Raw genomic sequence first — 15,497 nt, 5'->3', positions numbered from 1 at the left:
AAACCATCGTAATATGGAGTATTTTAATAGAACGGCGTCCCGGTGTGTTGACGGAGGGCCGCGTGGCCTAATGGATAAGGCGTCTGACTTCGGATCAGAAGATTGCAGGTTCGAGTCCTGCCGCGGTCGTTGTTTTGTTTTTGTTTTCTCGCGATGTTGACGTCCACCGCATTGGTTCATCAGCACCACATCCTTTATCGATGTGTGGCTCGCGAAGGAAGACTGCCATAGGGCCATGGGGTCCTCATCGTCGCGGTAATCTAGGAGAAGCATCTACCCCAAAATAATTTAAAACCCCAGCTTCCTGATGTGGATGCGATGCATTGACTGAGGAGGCAGTGTCCGTGTCGGTCATATTTCACTGCAACACCTGGCTCATTCCAGCCCTATACAGCGCCCTCCCCCAAATGGTATATGTCTTTGCTTTACACATCTACGAGCATGAAACCAGTGTGTATTTTCTGTCTGCCTCTGAGTGTTAGTCTGCGTTGCATAAACGAGGATGATCTCGCGTGAAGTATATCCTGCTGTGCTTTGTTTTTTTGCTTCTTGACAGACGATGGCGGATGACACGGAGGATGTTGAGCTGGACTTTGCTGCTGACGAGCAGGAGAGGGCGCGGAGAAGCGCAGTCATAAGGTGCGCACTGCAGGAGATGCTTGTTATCACATTTCTTTATTATCACAATTCATTTGTCTTGTCTTGTGGTTTTAATAATATAAAATCAATACGGATATCGGCCAATTTTAAACCTGTTAGGTTATCATTTGTAATTGAAATAACATGAAACCTCTTAAACAAATCTCAGCAACTTAATTGGGCCATGCTCTCTCCTATAGGCTATATATGGCTGCATCTTTATGGTTTACATACATCACAAGAGCAAGTCTTTTGTGCAGGAATCTGTAGAACAAAGTTAAAAACTAAGATGAACTGAATGTGCATCATTGTTTTTGTAGACTCTTCATCATTTCTAATGCTGTGCATTGGTTTCCAGACACCCCCTCGCCTCCTTTTTCCACCTGTTCTTCCGGGTGGTGGCCATTGTCACCTATTTGCTCTGTGACTGGATCAGCGAGAACTTTGCATCATGTTTCGTGCTGATTATCACCCTGCTCTCTTTTGACTTCTGGTCCGTCAAGGTGAGAGGTCCACTAGCTCAGCTGATACATTCCCCTTCCTTTCCTATGCTTCACCCCTTTATTGGCCTGATGTGGACTTCAGGAAATGAAATTCCTTTTCTTTCACTTCACTGTATTTTGATTTGTTTCAGAATGTGACTGGCCGGCTGTTGGTGGGGCTGCGCTGGTGGAATCAGATCGACGAGGATGGAAAGAGCCTCTGGTTGTTTGAGGCCAAAAAAGTAAGTCGCTGTCATTATTGCGTGCCACTTGGAGTGTGGAAGAGCATTTCTGTCATATATCACAATGTGTGTGTGTGTGTGTCTGTGTGCAGAGTTCCCGGGGCAATAACATTGGGACGGAGGCAGAGGCGAGGATATTTTGGCTGGGTCTCATCATCTGTCCTCTCATATGGATGTTCTTCTTCTTCACCTCACTCTTCTCCCTGAAGATTAAATGGCTGGTGAGACACATGTTCCACAACATCCTCTGCACATGCGTTAGAGAGAGATACATCTCATACTTAAATGCATGTTTGTCTTCCCCAGTCACTTGTGGTAGCTAGTATTTCCCTCCAAGTGGCTAATCTCTATGGTTACCTACGCTGCAAGACGGTGGGAGGGGATGGCCAGAGTCCAGACACCCACTCTTTAACGGGACAGCACCTCCTGCAGCGTGTGAGTGACTGACTGCAGCATTTAACATGTCAGTTGTATGTTAAAATTGAACGTAAGCTCACTAATAATTTCTCTTCTCTTACAGCCAGACATCATCTTTGGGATACTATGAAGATGACCTCCTGTAGCTGTAGAGCCACTCTGCTGTGCTTGTGTGTGTTTATGTGTCTGTGCCTTTGTGTGTGTGTGAGCGAGAGAGAGAAGGAGGGCGATAGATGAGAGCCGCCTCAACACCAAAGTTTCCACAAACTGCATCTACTTGAATGGCTGTGTGCCCTGTGCATGCCTTTGCTGCTGACTGTTGACATGACATGTTGCCCATTGATCAGTCTGGCTATTATGTCAATAAAAGATAAGTGCATTTTACACCTTTTCCTCGTCAGTCGATTATTGAATTGAAAGAAGTAAAACACATTTTGAAACAGCTCACATATAAAACAGATTTCTAGATTGCACTCCTACATTTTCTAATCTAGCTTTTAGTAAATTTTTGTGGCAAATCTGTTTGTAAAAGGGCGTCATAATCTATGATAGAAAACAGAGGGCTAAATCTGACATACAGACCTCTGTTAGAGACCCTCTGTTAACTCTAAATAGCGTTAGGATGTTATAGTACATCGTGTCTGCAGTACTTGATTGAAATTATTCTACTACATCTCTAAAAGTTTCAACAGAAAATGCTGATGGCACCTCAGATACAGCGTTAAGCATTATTTATATGTGAACAAACAAATGATCAATAAAGTGAGATGAAAATTTAGACATTTGTGATCTGTGGTAGGCCTGTAATGTTGTGTGTGTGCTTCAGTGCACCACATAAAGAGTGAATGAGCAAAAGAACCCCAAACACACACACAAATGTAAATCGTGCTTGTCTTGAAAACTACAAAGAAATTATTAAAACATAATTTAAAATCAGGTAAATTCATTTGAAACTTTTTCATCTGGTGTGAAAATGTATTTCAGGAGAAACTGATGTTAATTTTACAATCAACCTCGAATTAATTTGTATTCGTATGTGATTCCAAACTAAATCTGGGGTTGAAATAGTCTATTTTACACCGGCCAGGTTGAGTTAAGGAAGTTTAATATTTTGTTTAAGGTAGTATTTGCAGCCTATCCCTAAACAGGAATGTTTTAAAAAAATAATACACTTTATAAGTGATCAATGAAAGCTCTGTTTGCCCAATTTAAATGAACATTCAGAGACAATGAGCAGACTAAAGGCTGCTCATTATATCAGTCTTACATTATTTCTTGTAAACGTGGAAAGACGTAAAGAGAATGTGCTTCGTGTATTTTTATGTGTTTCCACTGTGGTTTAAAACATTAAAAGCTCTTATAAAACATTTTCTTCTTCCCGATTTGGAGGGAACTGTTCATACTATACTTTTGCCCGTGGCCCCTGAGCTCTCAAGCCACATACAAACGCTTCAGACCCCAAAGATGTTTTATTTGTGAAGAGTGTTCACTCCTGTTTTCAGCCTATGAAACCCTGTGAACACCGTAGTGTGGTAAATAATTTCCTTATGCTCACTTATTTTAAATTACAATATACTTGTATAATAAGTCAGGGAGATAGTTACTTTCAGAGATGAGATGGAAAAGTCATTTGAACCTGTACGGAGCAGAATTTGGCTGCCTATATAGTCACCAGAATTTCTTTCTCCTGGCTTAAACCACACTTTCTTTATTGCTGTTAAATAATTGATATAGTTGTAGAGTTTTAGCTGTACCTTAGTAGCAGTGGAGCAACATTAGGACTCTTCCCTTTGCTTATGTGGAAAGGATTTTCTAAGGAAATTTAAAAGGAGCACATTAACTAATGTGGAAGAGCTACTGAGGCATATAAAGTGGAGAGTCTCACTATAGGACTGACAATCTCTGAAGACCTTGGAAATTCTGATGAAATCTGTATCAACTGGGAATAGTAGATTGCATCTGGTCTGACTAGTGTTCTGGTCTATTTAAAATAAATAAATGCCAAATATATATTAATATATATGAAATTAGGAAATATTAGGCTACTCCATCCACTAAAAAAGATCATGTGAAATTATCAAAAGCCCCAAAACAGCTATGGACCTTGAGGTAACAGTGTCTCTTCTGCTGTTTCAAAGGTCAAGGATGAACTTTCAGTCTCTTATCTCACTGTAGTTAAAGAATTGTAGTCATTTTAATTATTTTAATTGAAAAAAAAGTAACAAACAAAAGTTAAAAAACATTAATAAGTACTAGGTTTTTTGTTTTCACAGCACAAATACAAATTACATAATTAAGTCAGTGTCAAGAATGTTTGTTTAAGTTACAAAATTGAGTTAGTTTTACTTCAATGTAATTAGTTTTAACAATTTGTTTTGAGTTAAATTAACTTAAGCTAATACGGACGAAAGATCCTCAAAGTGATCGAAAGCCACAGAAAAGTTCCTAAATGGACCTTGTTGCATTGTTTGGTCATGTTCATATCAGCAGTAGTTGAGGAAATCAATAAAAAGGAAAAGAAAAGCTAAATAAACCTGTTAGGAGTGAGACGTCTGTCTGAGCTCGGACCAGCTCTGGGGGCCGGCGCGCTCTCTGATTGGTCAACACTCCGCCCTGCTCCTGGCATGACGTCAGTGCGGGAGAGAGTAGAGGAAGCGCGCAGAGCGGAGGAGAGAGGCAGAAGCTGGAGGACTGGGGATGAAACTGGACTCATTGAGAGCAGCAGCAGCAGCAGCAGCGCTGACACTCCACAAGGGCCCGATGTTAACGCAGAGAGAGAGAGAGAGAGAGAGAGAGAGAGAGAGAGAGAGAGAGAGAGAGAGAGAAAATAAATAAAAAAAACATCTGGAGAAATTCATTAGGAGCTGAAGTTGAGGACATTTCCCTCCAGAGTCCGGCTCTGCTTCTGAAACAGGTAAGAAACGCGTCTGGAAGCGGGCAAGATTTTGCACGAATACAGCGTTACATTTTTGTATTTTTTTTTTTACCAGCTCTGATTGTTATATCCTCATGTCCATGTGTCTCATGCAGAGAAGATGCATGCTCAGTTTCACCTTTTAGTTTATTTATTTTTTTATAGCGCAGCAACATTATTTAACCCTCAGAAACGCCCTTGCGTTTCATTTAAAATGAGAGGAAAAGCGTAGCTCTTCCAAACAGAAAAAAAAACAACATCCTCTTGTTCTTTAAAGTGCCAGAATATTACACCTCGCTCCTCGGCCAAAAAAAAAAAAGAAAGCTCTCTGTAGTAGCTCATGCTTGTGATGTGAAATAGTGTAGTTTTAGAAGAAGTAGGCCAATCGCAACTCTCATTAAAAGTAGGGGTTCGTTGCCCCCCCCTCGAGGAGCACAAGAGCAAATTAAATCCTATTAAAAAGCTCAATTCAGATTTAGTAGATTTAAAAATATAAAAGAAGTCAGCTGTTGATCTCGGAGCATCATTGAACCTGCTGCTGCACCAAAGAGCCGTCTCTCTCTCTCTCTCTCTCTCTCTCTCTCTCTCTCTCTCTCTCTCAGGTTCATGGTCATGCTTTCAGGCCGCCCCATAGTTTGCTCACACTGACGCTTCATGAGCATCCAGTAAACACAATAACAGGCTGATAAACGCAGGGTCTCAGTGTTATACAAGCGTGCATGTGTGTATAGATACAGACTTAAAGTTCTGCAGCGGGAAGATTTATGATTTTATCACAGTATGTCAGGTTTATTGACTCCTATTGTAAAATTCCAGCAGTCATTATGAGTGTTAAGATGTCAGTAGTTGTGTCAAATAGCCTGTAATGCTTTGTGTGAAAGGAGCTCTGCAGCCTGCAGGCCTGTCCTGCACATTAACGGTATAAGTGTAAATATCTTTTTTTTTTTTTTAATGCAACTTACGTTAAATGTGACTGGCGGATTTTCAAATGGGTCTTTTTCCAGTTTAAACTAGATTTTTAAAGTGTCTGCGCACTCCGTAGTGGATAAGAATAAACATTTTCTGCTTTGTAAATTAGTAATATTATGTACGATTCCTCATAGAAATAATGCAACACATGCCAATGCAGCAGGGGACTCATATAGGGCCAATATTTACGTATAATTATGCTTTTATTTTCTTATGTAAACCTACAGAAGGAAAATCACAGGCCCTTAATATTTTTTGAACGAGGCTCGTCAAATATATCCTGAGCACAATGTAAAATGAAATTTGAGGTAGCCTAATTATCTATCTATCTATGATCTCAGCGTTGAACAGGCCTCCAACCACACACACACACACACACACACACACACACACACAACACACACACACACACACACACATATTACAGGAATATCTGTCGGCTCAATGCTTCAGTTTGTGGCTCCTTTCAAATTGAACACATCTGATCCATGTGCAGTTGCCGTGCTGGGCTGCTGGTATCCTCCGTGGCCTCAATTGTTTTAGCTGTAGCCTAATTAGAATAATAGATACTGTAGGCTGAATGAGCTAGGGGAATGTGTTTCTGAATATTTCTAGGCCTTATACTAATTCATCTTCAACCTCCTTCTAGATCAGCCACCAGCATCGTGTCGGGCTGCAGCGTTGACAGTGTGAGAGAGGAGGTGTGTTTCTGTCTTTGGTTATCTAGCTGTATGAGTGTTAAATACCTGTCATAAAGCTAGATAACCGAAAGTAGAAATTACTTCCGTAACGCTGTGTTCATTCCTGGAAAAAAAAGAAAAAGAAAAAAAGAAGAGTGAAGGATTTGGACTTTCACCTAAAAAAAAGGTCAGAAAAAAGCTTTGCATTGTGGTTTTTGTAGGTTTTTTTAAAGACTATTTGCACACAAATAATAGATCAGTTTTTATTATAGCATAATACCTGAGTTTATTCCCCTTTATTATAAGCATTTGGCTGCTTTATGGGCATTTTAATAGTTTGCAGAGTTGCAGAATTTTTTTTATCTATTTAACTGTGATACAAAAAACAAAAATACCTTTCACACAATATATGTAGATCTTTTTTTTCCCTTAATCTTTTGGAAGTTTTTCATTCGTAATTATGTTTTTATTTTTATAATAAGGCCCCAAATCTTTGTTTTCTTTGTTGTTTTTTTAATGTCATTTAATTTTATTTTGGGGATATGAGCTGTATTAATTGAGTGAGGGCCTGTAGTCAATAACTGGCCCTGTTTTAGGGAGGGTGGTTATAAGGGTTGCTGTCCATGCAGGTCCTCTGCAACATGGTGCTGAATGTTTAAAAGGTTGCCTAATGGGTGGAGGGGGGACGTTATAGACCCAAACTGGTTCCACTTTATTTGAATAGTTCGTCTACAGATAGTTTATACACTATTTGTAACATCTTAACAGCGCATTCGTTGAGATTCAGCTGTTTTACAAATAAAGGTTTGGTTAAGTTTAGGCACAGAAAATATCTCGGTTCATGTATTGTTACATGTACTCTATAGATAATCTGTTAAACATCGACAGACAAATAAATGTAGAGAAAGAGGCAGTATTGGGTCACAGTAGGCCTTTTTCACAGCAGACATTTTGACTGTCGTAGCAGGAAAAGCTCAGGTGTTAGTAATAACATTAACAATGACTCTGTTCTACTCAAGTGTCCCAGTAAGGCATGACAGTGTAACAGTGAGCCAACATGCACGCTACCAGGACGCTGCAGCTGAAGCAGCTAAATGGAATTCAGCCATCATTTGTTTTATTATTTACACCTGTGCTTTTCCTACTGTGGCATGTCAAAATGTCTCCTGTGAAACAGGGCTATCACACTGTGGAGCTGTGAATCTTCCTGCTCAAGTCCTTCAGGATTTCTCTCAAGGATCCCAGGAGGTACCTGCTTTGGGACACGCTGGAGTGTTGCCATGCCAAAGCAGGATACCCCTGATTTATCATCTGCATTTTACAGCATACTCTTTAATTAATTTACTTTTGTATTTTGGACAAGTATTTTCCGTTTATTACATAAATGAAACCACATTTTAGATGTAACCCTTGATGGGACTTTGTTTATAGAAGGAAGAAAAGGGAGGCCAATGCTTTGTTCAGGCACTAATGTCTCCAGGACCGCTAATAATGCAGTTGAGTGGGGTAGCACCCTACACGCACACAGGGTTAAAAAAAACACTTGGCGTCTGTATTTAGAACTGTAGAGAATCTTGGGACCTTTAGGAGACATTGTGTCTTGCCTCAATGAGAAGGCCAGGGCCATCCTGTAGACAGGAGCTGAACTTTTCAACTTGGTACTTCAGCGCTGTGCGGTGCATACGCTCAGCCCTGAGAATGCCACTAAAGCCTAAAGAGCACCAAAGTGAGATGAGTTTTCATTCACTCTGTTAACTACCCATTGCAGAAGAACTCGCTGTCAAACCGGGCTAATTGCTTCGTTTCACAGCGAGATATTGGATATGTGAAAAGGCCGTGGTTCAAGTCTTTTTCCTGAGCTTTGCCTGTTATAGGTATAGTGTGTCAGCATGGCGTGCCTCCTTAATGAATGGGAATAAAAACTGCTTCATACTTTATTTATGGGATGGTCCATGGCATCCTTGTTTCAGCCTGCGTGCATGTATGATGCAAATTATTCTTTTTGTGCTTTTATTGTAGCAGAAATACACACTCATGTACACAGCAAGGGGATTTAAAGGCCAGAGATTTAAAAGTTTTGATAACTTTCTAACCACAACCCAGTGCACATGTAAAGTGCTGCTGGTTAAACTGAATCAATTGTTTAATGCAGAACCTATAATCAAAATTCTGTGTTTTTCTACACTGATAACTACAAGGGCAAAGTGTTCATGTTTTATTCCTCTGTTTTCTCTTTACCATCGGCTCTTGTTACAGGCTTCCGATAATCAACGGCGAATGATCAGGGATTCCTGAAAAGAGGGTAGAACCATAATTAAAAGAAAACGAGGAGAGAAAAAACGGTCAGTGCGGAATTGCCACCTCACCCATCCCCCCACTCCTCACCCTTTTTACCCAAGAGCCTCTAATGCCATCTGTACTGTCAATGGGGGAACACTGTGCCCGTGCCAGGAGGCGGACAAAGACCCTGCCGGATCCTTGGAGTATGGGTGCGCTCAGAGGAGCCATCTTGGGAGATGTTGCCGCGACACCTAAAATGGCTGGGCTGGCATACGAGGTGAGCTGCATCATGGTTTTCTGTTGGGTACCAGTGGTGATGGTGGGCAGGAGGTGGGGGTGTGTGCGTGTGTGTGATTGTGTGTGTGTGTGCATGATGGGGGATGGGGGCAGGTCAACGGAAAGAAGAAGAGTTTCCCATTTCCTCCCCAGTCACACATGGCCTCTCCCTTTTCTCTTCTATCTTCTGCTTCTGCTAATTAGCAGTTAAGGGGTGATGTGAGGGGGGTGGTGGTTGAGGAAGGGTGGTGGTTGGTGGTGCCGGGGTGGGGGAGTGGGAGGGTAGCAAACAAAATTAATGAGCTGGCACCGGTTGAAGGAAACCTGCCATCCTCTCTTGTCATGGTGCTTCTTTACTCCCTGATGCACACCAGGCTGTGTGTGTACGGCGTGTTTCCACCCGACAAACCTCGTAGATTATTTCATGCAAAACTGCCTTTGTTACCAAAATTCACATGATGATATTTAGCACTGTATCTTAATGTGCTGAAGCCCTCAGGTTAATTTTGTTGAGGAGGGGGGTGATATTTTCCTATTTGGGAAAATCACATTATTGTTTTTAGTAGAACCATTACACTCTTAGATTTAATTTACTATATGAACAAAGATATTTTGGCTTATGAAGCGGTTCGTTATTTGTAATAATATCAGCACTGAATATTCACAGTTTTTTGCTCATGAAAACACATATATACATAATGATGGTTTTTGACTGGTTGCATGTTGGATCTCACATCTTCTTAAGTATTTAGTCCCAAACACTTGATATTGGTTACAACTCTCTGTATGTATGCACTAAAGCTCTGCTGCTACAACACTGCACACATGGAAGAACTTTTTTTGACACACACAGACTAAAAATGTCAGACAATGTCACATTCTTCCAAAATCTGACTGGGGCAGACAGCGACCGTTAAAAATCAAAGCTACAAATCTTTACCACTTCCATCCCTGTAAGTCAAAGCACACACAGATCATGGCGTAGAGCGGCTCTTTAGCCCTGGTGGCTCTGGCAGCAACCTGAACCAGAAAAGAGAGACACGTGAGCATGTGTGTCCAGGGCCAACATGTGCAGCTGCAGTGCTTGTGTGTTAATGAACAGTGCCGTGCGTTTTCACATTATCATTCAGCCCTGCTCTCTCTCGCTTTCCCCCCTCAATAGCTGTTTAGTCCCCACCACCACCCACCCGCCTCCCCCTCCGCCTTCCGTAAAGGCCTGCTTTCCCACCATTGTGGGAGCTGGTGCTGTGGCTGGGGGGGTAGGGTGGGAAAGACCCTCCAGACTAGACATGAGCAGATGCCTGAGACATTAGACTGTCGTGCGGATCACCGGGGTCGGGCGAGCCACTGAGTTTAAATGTGTGTGCAAGTGTATGTGTGTTTGATATGTGTGTGATGGGGGGTAGTAGTCCAGACCCTGGAGTACCACCTGACTGTTCATTAGTCTATTCAGCCCCCTTTGCATGTCTGAAAGCCATGGAGATGCTGGTTTTTTTCCCCACTGGCATTAGAGGTGCATTCATACATGATATGCATATAGGTTCTGAGGCCTTCACCCTGTCACACAGCAGATCATGGTCTGCATCAGAGGTGTAATGCAGTGATATTTCAACAACCACAGAGATGCGTTTTCACATTTTTAACACTGAGAGTCTGATTTTATTTTACACAGAGTGCCTGCAATCAGCCATGCACTCCTTCATCTTTGCACACTTAACCAGCTGGATATTATTCGTCCTTTGTGCAAACAGAATCTACATATTTGCATCGCTCTCAGGTGGTAAAAAAAAAAGACAGACATCATGAAAATCTCACAAGACAGTCAGTGGCACGGTGTATCTCTGAGAATGACTCAGCTAAGGTGATGGGTGTGCCTAACAAGCTGAATGATGTAACCCGCGGATAATGATTATTAATGAACCTCATACTGTACATTTGCCTCCACAAGATGTGTAAGGCATGAGCAGCCCACGTGTCAAAAGATTATTCCCTCTCTTTATTCATATAAAAGACTCCGAGCTGTCTTTATAATTGCATTTGTGCTGCTCATCTGTGATATACAGCGCATTGCTTCAGGCAGATTTGACAGAAGAGAGAAAGCAATGGTGAAGGTGAGAAATTAATCTTGGAGATACTGTGGCTTGCTCCATGCCACGTCTCTGTTGCAGATCTCCGTGTTACGTTAGAGAAAACAGAGGAGCCAAAAGTAAAACTAAAGATTGGCTTATCAAGAAAGGGTTAAAGATAGTGGAGACAAATGTATATGCGTGTGTAAAGGAGGCAACAGAGGCAGGTGTAGCACAAGGGCAGCCATGTTTGAGCCACCAGTGTTACCTCTGTATTCTGCTGATGGAGTTAGCTTGTGTTAGCTTGAGCAGCAGTGCCATGCTAAAGCAATTTGCAGCCGCAAGGAGCTGGGCATGCAAGGCTGGCGTGTGAGTGTGTGTGTGTTTGAAAAGAGTAAGAGGGAGGTCGGACTGCAACTGTATGATAGCTGCAGCAGTCGACAGAGACGGCGTGGTCAAAGAGAGGCAGTGACTGACGCAAATTTGTCAGGAACATGAATTCATCCTTATTATGCCTGCATGAAGAGCAGTCACTCTTTCTAGTATTTGGAGGATGTAAAAAATGAGTGACATGCACACAAAACATGTAGTCGTCTAATGACTACTGTCTGTAATTCTGACTAATTGCAATATGCAGGTTGAAATAACCTGAAATGAGCGGTAGGGAGGGAACACACAATTAAAACACGCTATCAAGGTGAGCTCATCTTGATTTTAAAAATGTCTTATAAACACTCGGGTGAAACTGTTAAAGAGTCTTAATTTGCTCTGAAACAAAGAGAATTTTCAGCCAAGCTCGTCTGAAACCGGAGCGGCTGAACGGTGAGGTCAGTGTGTCAGGAAGATTTAGGATCTTAACATCCCTGGATCTTTCTCTGCACATTAGATACAGTCACTTGAATATTCATTCTTCAATTTCTTCTTGTACATCACCTCAAAAAATGACAAATGTATTTCCCCTCCAGAAAATTACATTTCCTTTCTTTCTTCTCTCTTTCCTCTGTTATTCATTATTAACTATGTATTGCTTTCGCTATTTGGGGTTTTCGGTGCAAGGAAATTATAACATGTGACATGATGAAGTGACAGTAGCCGGTTGCTCACTTCCAATTCTGTGTGAGTGAAGCAGCGTAGCCATAGTAGCGATAAAATGTTAATACCATATAGCTCCTGGGTTACCTCTTCGGATTCTCCTCACTGTGTGTGGACACTATTAATGTTTTAACGGCTCTACTGTGATATATAAAGCCAAGCTCAGGGGCCGCCCATAGTCTTGGATGAGGTCCAATGTGGGTCAAGCGAGGCTCATCTGGGTTTTTTAATGCAACTTTGGCCGAGACTAATCTAGCACAAAGCCTGACATTAAGTATCTTAGAGGAAGATGGAGAGAAGTTTCTACATCCCAGGCTTTTCAGATTACGTATGTTGGCTACAGCGTCCCTGAGTAGGGGTCCTGTATGCTCCAATGAAAGTAGTGGAGAATTAGGTGACTGAGCCTTTAATACAGTGGTCCTTTGTAATCATATCAGGAGGAGATGAGGTTCTAGGGTGAGGAGAATTAGGGGGAGTCCTTAATGTGACCTCATTTTACATGTTTTTTATTCTATTGGTACAGTACGTGAATTCGATACTGGGGTAAAGGGTGAAAAATGTAGTATATATAGAGAGTATATTCTCAGACTTATTTCTCTATTCTTGTATCACATCGGTATTTGACTCCATCACTCAGAAATCAAGTCAAGTTCAAGTTTGTGGGTGCAGCCGCTCTGTCTGTGGCCAGTCGGGGAGTTAAGAAAGTCTGTGGCCACCCTGGAGTACAAGAGAAGGAGGTGGGCGGGTGGGGGGTACATAGCCTTTGACCTCTGTTAGGGTTGCTATGGGAAAGAGGCCGGCCGGCTCAGTAATGTACGACTGAAAAGGCCGAACTGTCAGAGCTGTCCAGCAGACGTCAACCCCCCACCACACACACACACATACACAGAATCGAACCCATTCACACATACTCACAGATGGCACGGGCCAGCTTGGGAATGTTAGCTGCCAGAGAACGCTTTATGTTCATCAGACATCGTTATAATTCATCCAGCCTTTAGAGTCGCACATTACCAGTCTACACCTCTTCCTCAGTGCATCACCACTATTGTGTTGGACCACTTCTGTCTCATTTTTCTTCAGCCTTCATCCTACACATCCATTGTGTGTGTGTGTGTGTGTGTGTGTGTGTGCTGTATGGGCTTATACAACACTAAATATACCATCACTGTAGCGAAACAACACTTACATAACTTACATACATTTCTTACATTGCAAACAAAGAGCATTGTCTCCTTCCTCAAGTACCACAAATAAAATCAAAATGCAAATGCAAATAAACTAAAACAGTTTTTTTTTAAATTATGTTAAAAATGTAGCCGTTACATCAGCATGTAAAGAGCAATGAAAACACAATATCGGCTTTGTATTCAAATGATAGAACAAACAAATTAATTTGGGAGAAGAGAGCAGTTTCTGAGACATAAAGGTCTTTGACTTTTGGTTCAATTCTACTTCTGAGTTTTCACACTGTAGTTGTTTTTATAAAAGCTTTTGTGCAGCAGCAGACCACCTTTCTTTAGGAGCAAATTGCATATATTACACTGTAACCTGTTTTGGAAAAATAAAAGTAAATGAATGGCCCCACACTTGTGTTCTTGTGTTAACTTTTCAGTTCAGACATATAGATAAAATAATCTGTGACATCAGGTCACTATTAATGTCTGCTCATGTTAAAATGGTCAGTGTTCGATGTGTGAGTGACTGCGTGTCAGAGAGGGCATGCAAATGCACTGGTTGTAATATGTGCATGTTTCCATGCCCCCTCCATAAATGTGTGCAAGTGTGTCCTCATTTAAGGTTGCATTCATTCAGGGGAGGGGTCTCAGGAATAAAAGAGTGTGTATTTGCATACGCTGCATGCTGTCTGCAGGAGAGGGAGCAGTCAAAAAAAAGATGTCAGAGGTGGACAAAGAGAACGAGGACAAATCCTTCATTGTGGGGTTGGTGGGAGAAAGGGCTTGTCTGAATTGGGGAGTGGGTGAAAATTGACAGAGAAAGAGTTCGGGCTGGTTCCCTGTGGGGATAAAAGCCTTAAGATCCCTCCATGCATACAGCCTGAAAATGGGAGAGAAGAACAACATGCAGTGCACAGGGGCCTATTTTTTTTAGAAGGCATGAAAAGGAAGTTTGTTTTTCTGAAACACTGCCTACAATTTCTAACGTACAAAGCTAAAATTACACAATAACAAATTCAGTATTGTCAAAACATACTCATCAGCCTTAGCCAAAGATCTTTTCTTGTCTTAAAACACATAAACTTACATTTATATGGCGGTACTTTAATGTGGGAGTTTGCTCAGCCTTTTGTTTTACCCTGTGGCCTTTCGTTGTTTTTTGATTTTTAAATCTCTTTTATTGCCAATGTTTTATTGTGTTCAGCACTTCGCTAGCTTTTTTAAAAATTATTATTCTGACTGTTTTATGTTCTAGTTGTTCACAAAACTACTTTATAATAATGTAATAGCGTAGAGAAAGTATCTATTGTAGTGAAAAAAATCTATTTTTTCTTTCTTCCAAATATTATTACTGTCCATGCAGAGTGGAAGAGTGGAAGTTTATGGAACCAAGTTTGATTGTCATGCTAATGTTTCCCTCCATCATTTGTCCTCAGGATGAGGATCTGCAAGCCCTTCTGCACTAGGAACCTTCTTTGGCACGAAGAGATTGTGGACCAAACTCAACCAAATGTTGCCATCCGAGCCCAGAGCATGACGTTTGGCAGCCAAACACTGCAAGAAGAGTGTGATGTTAAAGAACTGTGTGGAAAGAGATATTCTGTAAATCTGAAATGTATTAATCAAAATGTGTGATATATGTTATCCATGAAAAGTTTATTAAGATAATGTATTAGTGAAAAAGACATGTTTATCCATATCTATTATTTAAAAAAGATCGTAAATAAAACAGAATTACATGTTCAAACATACTTCTCACTCAATATATTATGATATTGTGCTTTTTTATATCTAATGCATGTTTTAATTAAATCATGTATTAATTCATTGTTCTCATATGTCTAAATTGAAATGATAATTAAGAGAATAATAATACACTACTGATAAAGTTTATTGTTTTAAGTTGACTGCTGTCAGTCAAACTTTTTGAAATAAAAAATACAAATGCTATTTTCTGTATTAAGTCTTGTTTTTGAGCAAAAGGTGTTTTATTTTAGTGATCAAACAATAGATTGTTACATTGATTTATTTAGCCTCCACATCGTTTTGTCTTTAATCTTCTAGAAATAAAATAAAATAGGTCTGAAATAAGTATTTAGGAGTCAAACTTGCAGGAAATTTTTTTTTTTAAGATTCACTCGGTAATGTGTGTGAGGATGGTGTGAGAAAGTGTTTGAGTGACCCCGCATTAAGTTTTAATTAGGAGGAGCAGACAGAGGGACGTGTGTTGAATCAGTGTGAGAAAGAAAAGTTCATCAGCCA

At 40.8% G+C, this 15,497-nt stretch overlaps 1 protein-coding gene, 1 long non-coding RNA gene and 1 other non-coding gene across 3 annotated transcripts; all 3 read left to right on the top strand.

Annotated features, from left to right (window-relative positions):
* The first annotated feature begins 56 nt into the window (after positions 1-56).
* trnar-ucg (transfer RNA arginine (anticodon UCG)) lies at positions 57-129 on the top strand. The gene has a single exon. It is a non-coding gene; the product is annotated as a tRNA-Arg (tRNA).
* Positions 130-182: 53 nt separating this feature from the next.
* On the top strand, positions 183-2,164 carry LOC127353838 (Golgi apparatus membrane protein TVP23 homolog A-like). The gene is made up of 7 exons (XM_051383402.1): positions 183-410; positions 557-639; positions 998-1,142; positions 1,274-1,363; positions 1,456-1,584; positions 1,670-1,798; positions 1,884-2,164. The coding sequence occupies exons 1-7, from the start codon at positions 408-410 to the stop codon at positions 1,908-1,910; spliced, it is 606 nt and encodes a 201-aa protein (XP_051239362.1). The 5' UTR covers positions 183-407; the 3' UTR covers positions 1,911-2,164.
* A 2,305-nt stretch (positions 2,165-4,469) lies between these two features.
* LOC127353839 (uncharacterized) lies at positions 4,470-15,185 on the top strand. The gene is made up of 4 exons (XR_007881375.1): positions 4,470-4,694; positions 6,313-6,530; positions 8,600-8,900; positions 14,672-15,185. It is a non-coding gene; the product is annotated as an uncharacterized LOC127353839 (long non-coding RNA).
* Positions 15,186-15,497: the final 312 nt, after the last annotated feature.

Source organism: Dicentrarchus labrax, unplaced genomic scaffold, assembly GCF_905237075.1.
Source record: "Dicentrarchus labrax unplaced genomic scaffold, dlabrax2021, whole genome shotgun sequence".
NCBI classification, from domain to species: domain Eukaryota; kingdom Metazoa; phylum Chordata; class Actinopteri; family Moronidae; genus Dicentrarchus; species Dicentrarchus labrax.
Note: the sequence above shows the minus strand (reverse complement) of the source record. Positions and strands in the feature narration are given on the sequence as shown.